General features: G+C 34.6%; 2 protein-coding genes across 2 annotated transcripts; both read right to left on the bottom strand.

Moving 5' to 3' along the window:
* Positions 1–1,666: 1,666 nt before the first annotated feature.
* Positions 1,667–2,845, bottom strand: LOC114192341 (zinc finger protein ZAT5-like). Its single transcript, XM_028082035.1, has one exon. The coding sequence runs from the start codon at positions 2,621–2,623 to the stop codon at positions 1,892–1,894; it is 732 nt and encodes a 243-aa protein (XP_027937836.1). The 5' UTR covers positions 2,624–2,845; the 3' UTR covers positions 1,667–1,891.
* Positions 2,846–5,247: 2,402 nt separating this feature from the next.
* On the bottom strand, positions 5,248–10,388 carry LOC114191151 (keratin-associated protein 5-4-like). The gene is made up of 3 exons (XM_028080333.1): positions 10,219–10,388; positions 6,030–6,211; positions 5,248–5,315 (listed from the first exon to the last, which is right to left on the bottom strand). Exons 1-3 carry the CDS (start codon positions 10,386–10,388, stop codon positions 5,248–5,250), a joined length of 420 nt encoding a protein of 139 aa, XP_027936134.1.
* Between the last annotated feature and the right edge of the window lie 1,047 nt (positions 10,389–11,435).

An 11,435-nucleotide genomic window follows, 5' to 3' on the forward strand; every position in this document is an offset into this window, starting at 1 on the left:
CTTCATATGTGCATGCCTTGACACGAACTTGATGACCTCCACCAACAAGACGTCCACCAGTTCCATCATCGTTGATGCTTGTCTATTGGTGCTCAAAATCGAATTCTTTGGCATGTCGTCAGAGTCTCTCCGTTTCTTCGCCATGGCAAGCGGCTATGAAATTGGAACAAAAGGCTTGTTGCCTTGTGCGATGTCATTAGCAATTGTCGGGGTTTGAACACGACTGGCCTCGATATCAACGTTGGGTGGAAGAATGGTTCAGGCCCAAATTGGTGGCATTGGTCTCGTGGGAGAATTTTGTTCTGAAACCTCTTTTACTGAATGAAGATGTCAAAAGAGAATTGTTACGACATACGAGCAAAACAAGAAAGAAGAGGGAAAATTCTAAGATTCGAAAAAATGAGAAAGAGGATATATATGTGAAAAAATAGGAGGAAAATGAAACTTTGCGGGGGTTTATTGAAATAACCCTTCATACTTACAAGGGGTTTTGAAAACCTCCCTAACACATATTTATTAACTGAGGTTATTATAATCTCTAAAATTAAATCTCCGATAAAACTAAAATTTTGTGTGGTTATACACAATCTAATTTGGTCAAACAATATCAACTTGAGATAGATATCCGTGCATCCAAGCAAAATGATCTGAGCATTCAGGAATTTTATTCAGTCATGACAACCCTATGTGATCAACCTTCCTTGACTGAGCTTGCAAAATTGAGTATTTTTGCATCGTATATTACTCGTAGAGAATCACAACATTTGGTTCAATTTCTTATTGTCTTGCGTAGTAATTCTGGAAATTTGCATGGTTCAATTTTGTATCGTAACCCTCTACCTTTTATTTTATTTTATTTTAAAAGTTTATGTGGTTCAATTTTAAAAATTTAGTATGGTCCTCATACTTTATATTATTTTATTTGATTTTTTTAATAAATTTTTATGTAATTACGAATAATTATTGAAATATGAATTTTAGTAATGTCAATTATGTTGAATAAATGGTAGAAGAACGAGGTGTGTTAGAATACAGGTCAAAACAAAATAATTCGTCACTATTATTTGAGAACTTATTTTTATAGTGAATTTTTTTAAAAAAAAATTAAAGATACAGGAAATGAGAAAAAAAAAGGTTTTATGACTTTTACCCAGTATAAAATATTTTAGTTCAAGTCAACATAAATTAAGTCTTCACTTTACATTTCTCTTTATTTTAGGCGAACTTTTTTTCTTGTTTTTTCCGTGTTGTCGGTTCATAAGACTCACCTTTCTACTGCACGAAATATGAGGCACAAAGAAACTAATTGATAGCTTTTTGGTCTGAGGTTTTATTTTGTTATCAAAGTCTCTTGTTGTGTGCTTCCGCATACTTTGCTCTTCTCTTCTTTTTCTACGAAACATGTTAGTCTGTGAACCATTGATTATCCTGATTTTTTTTACACTAATTCCGCAATTTCTTCTTCTTCTTCCTTCACATTTCGTTATTTTTCTAATGGTGTATAAATATGTTCAAGGTTATTAAAAGATAATGTTTTTTCCTGGTCACATGCACCTTCATACTCCATCAGATTCAGAAAAAATAAATAAATAAAGGAAAATAAATTAAATTAAAATAATAAACAGCGTGAGAAAAGATCAAACTAAATCAAATAAATCAGTTTAATTATCATCCAATAAATGAATTTTCAATTTCATTCTATAGCATAGAATTTTTTGTTCTCTCAAGTCAGCGTTTCCGATGCCGGTGTTCTATGCCATAGAATGAATGGAAAGAATCCCATATACATTCAGACCCAAAAAAAAAAAAACTAAAATAAAGTATGTTCAATTACCACTGAATAATATTTCTCTGTGACGCTACTTTATAGAAAAACACAGACTACAACGTTTCAGTAATTGCAATTCACCAAAGAAGAAGAGAACACAATAACGTTTTCTCTTCGCTGAAACGAAAACTTGGATTCCCCAAGATCCTCCTCTGGCGCAGGAAGATTCAAGTCCCAATTCAAGGGTTTCTTGTCTCCATGGCATTCTTGGCTACCACCACGATCATCACCACAACTCATGGAAGTTGTTGAAGAAGCATTCACAAGATTTCTATGGCGCCTCATGTGGCCTCCCAAGGCTTGCCCAGATGAGAATTCAGCGTAACAGGTTGAACACCGGTGAACTCTGGTGGCGACGGTGAAATTATTAACCCTACTCGGTGGTTTCAAGGAGAGAGTGGTGCTTGTAGTGAGATCATTATCTCTAACAGAAGTAGTAGCAGTAACTGGTTCAACATCATGAGTGGTGTAGTGCTTGGGCTTCCTGTGGCTGGTTCTGTGTCCTCCAAGCGACTGGAACGAAGGGAAGCATTTGTCGCAAGTCTTGCAGCGGAAGACTCGAGTGTTTGTGGAGCTTTTGTGGGTGATGTTGTGTGTGCCTTGAGCTAGGAGAATGAGACAATTCACCATGTCTTGTTCTTCTTCTATGGATTCAATTGGGGTGGTGGTGGTGGTGGTGGAGGTTGTGGCACTATCAATGGAATTGTTGGTGCTGGTTGAGGTTATTGAAGTAGGGTTTGCAAAAGAGGGTTCCCTTTGACGCTTGTTGCGATTTCCTTTGATGATCTTCATCATGTTGTGGTGTGTGAAGAATGCAAGAGAGTGATGTTAATATATGTTGGTGGTTGGTGGCAAAAGGCACATTATCGATCCCGTGAATTGAAACGGTAGAAAAGCGCGTTTTGGGTTTTGTAAGAATAATAATGTATGAGAAGGGTGTGAAGTATGAGGAGGTGAGGCAAGGGGTGAGATTCGGTTGGCTTTGAAGCAAACCCATTACTTTTTCTCAAAGATTCCTTTCTGGAGAATTGGTTTGCAAGCCTGGAACCACACACATCTCCAACTTTCACCGCGCTTTTCTTTATCTCCTTTTTAATTATTTCCCTTTCTTCTACTCATTCTTTATTTTCATCACCTTTTCTTTAACTAATTAATTTGCCTAATAATAATTAATGATTTAACGAAATAGATTAGAGTTGTACATGATCCTTGTGAGATTATGATGTAGTGTTGATTATTATTTTAGGTTGTTGCAGCCACGACTCGATGATTATTAGTAGCTACATGCAGTTGCTGAGAAGGGTATTCATTCATGTGCAGTTGACCCACCACTTCTTTTCTACATTTGTCATTACTTCACTGGACAATAATATCCAACAATCACGCCGCATATATGCATCACCATTATTATGTGATTCATATTTCTTAGTCTTTCCCAATCATTTGTTGTCCGTAAAAAGCACTCTATATTTTATATATATATATATAGAGAGAGAGAGAGTATATAACTCTGTCATGAGTCCTAGCTGCTACTGTCCATCAATTAAGACACAACATCGTTAGTTACTTCTTTCACGTTAAAAATCGAAAAGATTTTGTGAAGTGTCGCTTTCACATCAAGAACCTTCAAGTATATTTATCTTACAAATAGTCAACCACCTTTTTTTTCTCTCCTTATAAATTAATTCGACTTTGTCTCTTAAGGTTAAATGTATCTGAAAATGTCATTCGGTAATTTAAATCCGAGTATCTAGAAATGCTAGTTCCTTATTTGTTTTTTACTCTTCATCAAAAAAAAAATGCTGCTTCGAGAATTATTTGAGTGAGATGTGAACATATATATGTAAGAAAATATATAAGATAGGATTGAACTTGTATTAAATATGAGAAGTAGGTGAATTGAAGGTATCCCCGAAAGAGTTGAAATGAGAAATATAGATGGGTAGGGCAGAATATTAATTTTGTTGAGAAAGGAAACCATATTAATGAAGAAAATGAAAAGAAAAAGGTAGTGGAGTATGGTGGAGTATACGTGCATGGACGGTGGGCATGAGTAGAGTAATGAATTGGTGGTGTAAGGTATAGAGTATATGGATATAAGAGGGTAAGGAGATTCTTGGCGTAAGGAATTCTTACGGAATGGAGGGTTTGTCAGGGGTACGTACGACCAACGTCACTATCAGCTACAGGCTTAAAGCAAAGCATCTTGGAAATCAAACATATTGAATTTTCTCTCATCGTGGTAGGATCTCCAAAAAACTTATTTCATTAGAGGTATAAACATGTTGACATGTAATTAGGTTTATGTCCCTAAAAAAAATTATTTAGTGTTTCTGGCTGTTAAACTAATAGGTCTAATAAAAATTATGGTACAAGTTTTATGTTTACTAGAAAAAAAAAATTCAATTTAAAGTATATAAGTAAATGTAAAAGTTACTTTAAATATTAATTTCATAAGATTAAGTTAGATTTAAAGTCAACATTTTAATATCATCTAAGAATCATGAGTTAAAATCTCTCTTAAGAAAGTTTCTTAAGAAAGTTTATTATTTGTTAGGTCAATTATTTAATCGACTATGAGACAGTTATCAAATCATTTATTCACATAAAAATCATGTTAATTAATGCAAGAAGGCGTACTTGTCTGCAACACTAACTGGTCACCTTCTGGTATCTTAGAAAATATATGAATGATTAGTTGATAATTTTGTTTCGTTTTTTTATTTTTTTATGAAGGGAACATTGTCTCTGACAATCTTGGTTGAGCGTAAAGAAGACAGAAGGCGAGTTTGATGGAGAGAGTACCATGTAGTTGGTATATATAAAAACAACATCTATATCCACACCACTCTTTCATATTCCTCTTCACATGCAGATTCTAGCCGGTGTAATGGCTGGAGAAGGTCTTCAGAACTTATAGGTTAAGAATATAATAAATAAGGCTCTTCTATTTTTCAATATATATATTATGTAAAAGGTAGACTTCTATTGTATTCAAAGTGATGTGTTTTATTCGATTATTTTACGTTAAATATACCTAATATTACTAATCTCTCAAATATGTATACAAAATTATTGTATATAAGATAAACAGATAAAACGAGTTTGGGAATAGATTTGACTTTTTCCTATACGAGAAAAGTGCAAGTTTAAAATACATAGTTTATTTTTTAATCCTCTTGATATTTTATTTAGGTAAATATGAGCCAAAATATATAAAATTTACAATGTTAATTTACAATATATATATATATATATATATATATATATATATATATATATATATATATATATATATATATATATATATATATATATATATATATATATATATTGTAGATTGAAGGATGGATTAGGAGGTGAGTGTAGTACTATTAGAAAAATACAATTTAGTCACCGATGTTAGTCACCGAAATAATTTAGTTGCAAATTGTGACTGAAATAGTCACCGATTCATAGTAGTCGCAAATAGCCACTGGTCTAACGACTGAATATTAATATTCATTACTATAACGAACTGAAATAGCCACTGAAAACTTTTAGTCTCTAAATATTATGTTTTAGCCACCGATTTAGTGACCCAAATAAATCTTATTTTGCAAAATATATTTAATATGGTAATTAGTCACCGAATATTTTCAGTCGCTAAACATTATTTAATATGTAATGTTTTAGCCACCGATCTAGCGACCGAAATAAATTTTATTTTGTAAAATATATTTAATATGGTAATTAGCCACCGAATATGTTTGGTCGCTAAAATATTATTTAATATATAATATTTTAGTCATCGACTTAGCGACCAAAATAAATTTTATTTTTGTAAAATATATTTAATATGATAATTAGCCACCGAATATTTTTTGTCGCTAAAATAATATTTAACATGTAATATTTTAGTCACCGATTTATCGACCGAAAGAAATATTCTTTTACAAAATATATTTAATATGGTAATTAGCCACTGAATATGTTCAGTCGCTAAAACATTATCTAGTATCTAATACTTTAGCCACCGATTTAGCCACTAAATAAAGTATTATATTATAAAATATATTTAATATAGTAAGTGTCACTTAATATTTTTGATTGCTAAAATATTATTTATTTAATATAAATTATAATTAATTAAATTATGCATTTTACATTTTGTTGACACTTAAAGAAAAATAATATCCTACTTTAAAAAATACTCCACTACCATTAGAACCACTACCACCACAAACATCAGCACAACCACTATTACCACCACCATCATCACCACCACTATCACTACCACCAGCACCACTGCCATCACCACCACCACAACCTCCACATCCACCACTAACACCACATCCACCACTACCACCACCACCACCACCATAACCAAGATCACCACCACCACTGTAATACCCATGGAATTTAATTAATTAAATAAATAAATAATTAATAAATACGGGTGGAAAAATCATTTATGACATTAATGTATTATAAGTATGACATGGAAAAGTACTAGCTCAAGTGGTTGAGAGTACTTTGTTGGTGTATGTATGTCAATTTTGAGTTATTCTCGTTACTATTTTAATATATGTTAATCATGCTAGGAAATAATGTGATAATTGGATTATCATTGTTATCATGAAACATGAATTGGTACGATGATTTGACATTGATCTGGCAATTGCATAGTTGGGGGTTCAAGTCTTGGAAAACCCAAATTAAACTTTATTTTTCTTTTGCTAATGTTAACTTTGGATGGAATTGGAAGGGGTAAAGGAAACCCTAACTTGAATCAGCAGCCAAGAGTGGTTGTAACCACAATTCATAATGAGAAATGAATGGCCATTAACACATAATTAGGTGCCTTTTCGTTTTTGATCTTTGGATTAGCTTAAAGCATTAGTTTAAAAGGCAAAAGTGAATGTTTAGGAAAGGTTTTGCAAGGCTGAAAATAGACCTAGAAAACAGAGACGAAAATTAAGAGTGATGAGAGTGTAGTGAGTGAATTATTGAGGCTGGGTTAAGGAGAATCAAGGGTGGCCATTGGTGATCAAAGGAAGAGCTTGAAATTTCCAAGTTTAGCAAAGGAAACCAGGTTAGGGGAGCTGGACTCCGTTTTTCTTTGTCGTTTTATTAAATTACATGAATGATATGATAATGTGAATGCATGATTCTCGTTTTGGTTGCGAAATTCTGATTTCTGGAAATTTTCCAGAAACCGCCTGGCGGGCTATACATAGCCGCCAGGTGGCTCATGCCAATTGTACGTTTTTGTGGTGTTTCTGGGGGCAGCGCCTGGCGGTGAAGGACTTCACCGCCAAGCGACGCAAGCGGATAACTAAATTCTGGGTTTCTCTGTTAAACTGCTTGGTGGTGATGAATTTCTGCCAGGCGATGCGAGTCTGTAGGGCTCGATTTTTTGTGATTTTGGGTGTTCTAGAGGAAATTGATCGAGGAACACAAGGGGGGTAACGGTCAAGGGACGATTCAACTTGATTGTCATTGATTTACAACGAAATGTATGGTTTAATTCGATGAAACAGTGTAATGAAATTGTTAGGGTTTGGATATTGGCAGATTGGTAGAATTAAGCTTACAAAAGTTAATTATACTAAAACTGGTTTGTTGGAATTAGACTATGTGATGTCGTGTGGCATTAGCGTCAGGTTCTTGGAGAAAATGGATTGTGAAGGGGATAAGGGAGCTTTCAAATTGTAGGAGGATTGTTTCGCAGGGGCTGTGAGATTGGGAAATGCCTAGAATTCTATGTGCCACCTGGCGACGCGGAGCTTGCCGCCAGGCGCCTCCGCAGCAGTGGGACTTAGGTGTGTGGTCGCGTGAAACAGTGAGGGTGATAGCTGAATCGGGAAGCAAGTTGGAGAGCAAAGAGAAAAGATGTGAAAAGAGAGTAAGGGAGGGGTTTAGATGAATTGGAAAGAGTGAAAGGAGTAGATGTAAATAGCAGATGGTGTTATGGTTATGTAGGATAAAGTGAATGTTGCATTAATTAATCTTAGGCTAGACAAACCAGAGTTATGTTTTGTGTAAAAATGACTGAATGGTGAAACCTTAAGGTTAATTGGTAATGTCAACTTTGAGTTTTGAGAGCAAAGGTAGTAAGTGTAATGGTGGGGGATATTAACCTTGGTGGTATTTCACTCACTGCTGGATAAATAAGAGAGTAGCAGAGGTATGAAATGCATAAGAGTATGCCGGATATGATAACCAATGAGGTTAAACCAAATTACCCTCTTATAAGTTGGGTTAGCAAATCCAAATGAGAGTCCAAAACTTGGGTAATGAGTTAATTATTGGGAGTGAGTGTAAGAGGATTGGAAAGAAATTGTGTGGTGAGGTTTGGTGAATTGAATCTTAGTGCAATCTGGTCGGACCATTTGGGAGTCAGTACTGTGTAGGTTACTGATATGGCGCCTGGCGGTAGAGTTGAAACTGCTAGGTAATAGACAATACACAGAGGGCCTCTGGAGCGAGTGGTGCCTGGCGGAGAGGAATATCCCGCCAAGCGAATAGAGTAGGAACAATGGGGTTCTGGAGTGTTGGCGTCGGGTGGTGGTGACTGAACCACCAGGCGGTGGCGACTGTGGTTACATGTTTTGAGGCGCTTGGCGCCTGGCGGTATGCGACACCCGCCAGGCGGTCTGGGAGCTGGCAGCGCCTGGCGGCACGTGTCCCCCGCCAGGCGATTTGTACTGCTGCAGCTTGGGAATTTGATTTAATATGTGTGATCTACAAGGCTTCTAGTGGTGCTTTAAAGGTGGGATTATTGGTGTTCCTTGAGTTGTGGCTTGGGATAGGGGTTAAGCACATGGTATTCCTTGAGTTGTGGCTCGAAATAACATCTCTTGAGTTGTGGCTCGAGATGGCAGATGAACACGAGGAACCCTTGAGTTATGGCTCGGGTTGGCGAGTGTTGCCGGTGTGAGTGTGCTGGTTGTGGCCAATATGGATGGGTCCAGATAGATTGCCCTCCTCAGTGGTTGGCTGGTGAGTTTGGTAGTCTTGGGACATTGCAAATTATGTTCGCGTTTGGGAACTCCATCTGGCGTTACGGTGTATGATCCGTAGCAATGGTACTTGCACGTGCTCTATCGGTTGTGGCCGATAGGTATGACATCAAGTCATCTTGAAGTATTCACTAGAAGATGTAGGACACGAATAATCTGATTGGGGTCAGGTGGCATGAATTAAAAGATGGAACAATGTGTGGTGTTTGTGTTATTCATCGTGATGTGTGTATATGTATATATATGTAAAATTATATATGTTTTATCTGTTAAGCTCACCCTATCTGCTTGTGTTTGACGATGATCGTGTACGCGGTACACGGGAGCAGATGTTGTTGATGTAGGTGGCTCAGGTGAAGCGTAGTCGCGGAGAGGGGATAGATTCGGAGAAATCTTGTGTTTATTTTCTTTGGTTTTAAGATCGGTTGTAAACCTTGATGGGTGCTATTATAACATTTGATTTTTGGTTTTGGTGATTGATGATTATGAACGTTGTTTCCTTATTTAAATAAATTTTGAATTTTCCCACGTTTTAGGAAAATGAGGTATTATTAAATGTTGTGTTATTAATTTACTTCTTTATTTTATTAAAAATCAGTAACATCCAACCACCCACCACCATTGCCACCACCTTCATCACCAACATCAACTACAAGATTTATTAACTATAAACAATTACACTTTTTCTTATCTTTAGTCACATTTTCTTTATCATAATTATTAAAAATGTTAATATAGATCAATTTTATAAACTATAATAACGTTTTACAAATAAATATTATTAACTTATATTTTAAATAAAAGTTATTATAAATTACTATTTTATATTAATACGTATATAATAACATTTTCAAATATATATTATTATTAATAAATTTAATTTATTATATTATTATTTAATAAATTTAATTAAACATTAAAGAATAATATTTTTTAAAAACATATTATTAATATTATTTATAAAGATTATGTTTATATTATTAAATTATTTATTATATTATTATAATACTATTCAATTATTTATTATTCAATTCCTTTTTATTCAAATTACTTGTAAGTTTTGATAAAATTCGGTAATGAAAAAAAAAACTTATTTTGGAATGAAAAATTAATCTTACATCGTCTTAAACACATTTTTTATATTATTTTAGTTTTTGTCAAGTTAAAGCAACAATTTTTTATATTATTTTAGTTTTTAACATCTTAAACACATTTTTTTTCTCTCCTTTGTATACAAACACATTTCTTTTTCCCCTCTTTCTTCATATGTTGTCCACACTGCAATAGAGGCCCTCTACATTCTTGAACTTGAAGTAACAAGAAGAAGAAATCACATTGGGCTTTAAGGTTTCCATCAGTCACGGTCGGCACCCTATTGTCTCTCACAAAGGTATAGGGTTTTCATCACTCATTGTTAGCACGCCATAGCCCTTCATCAACACATCACACTTACACATATACGAGAGGGACAAAAAGACCAAGAGGAGAGGAAACGTGAAACCCACGACGATGAAGACCGTCACCCGTAGGCCACGACGCATGCCACACAAGTGCATGACTTCCACTACAAGTGCATGACTTCCAAGCTATTCAATAATAATGCATTTTATTTGGATGATTTAATCTAAAAGAGTCTTTATCTTTTGTGGCTTGTGCTTTATAATCCATGTGAACCCTTTAGTATGATTATGATATGTTTATCTATTATTTGATACATCTTTTGATCTATTAGCGTACCCCCTCTTTTTGATGTCCATATCTGTGTTTTAGAATTCTTCTTTTCCATGATCACCTTAATAGTGTGAGCAGATGAGGATGTAGGTTTAAAGACATTTCCAAAGGAAGATGTTGGTGTTGTGGTATAGATGTAGGAGTGCAATTTTAGTTTTTATCGATCTTTTGAAAATCTCTTGTATACTCTTTTGTTATGTGGCTAGCATATTTTGTGGTTTGTATTTGCACTACTTATTTCATTATATCTTAAGAGATGATTGTAATACATTAGTCATATAATTTGTTTATCCATGCTTATGTTTATCAATTATATAATATTTTATTTAGTAGTTTTATAGTGTTAAATGGGATATTACATTTTTCTATTAAAGTAGTTTATTCCTTAAGAGATTTGTAGGTTTAGGTATGCTTAGTTTCTGTTGTGTATTATTCTCTACGATGTTTTGGTTAGCTATATTAGTTTATTTGTGAGATATTGAAGGTTTTTCTCTGTTTGAGCAAAGTTATGGCACCTAGGCCACCTCTTCCACCCCCTCCAACCTCGGATAAATCCAACTTGGCTAGGGCAATTGAGTCTATGGCAAAGACTCTCCGACAACAGAGTGTGACCATTATGCAAGAAAACCAGATGTCCCTGTAGCATATGTGATGAAGGATTGACCCCAACCAAGGATGGAGGCACATGCTTAAGAAGACTAAGCATGTTTAAAAAGGAAGTTCACTAATCCTTCATCCCTTTCATTTGTGTTTGTTATTTTTGATTCCCAAAGTTGACTTAATTGAATCAACTTTAGTTGACTTGTTGACCTTTGACTAGGTTTGACTTGTTGACTATAGTTGACTTGACTTAAGCCAACATGCTAATCTAT

Source organism: Vigna unguiculata, chromosome 7 (assembly GCF_004118075.2).
Source record: "Vigna unguiculata cultivar IT97K-499-35 chromosome 7, ASM411807v1, whole genome shotgun sequence".
Taxonomy (NCBI): Eukaryota; Viridiplantae; Streptophyta; class Magnoliopsida; order Fabales; family Fabaceae; genus Vigna; species Vigna unguiculata.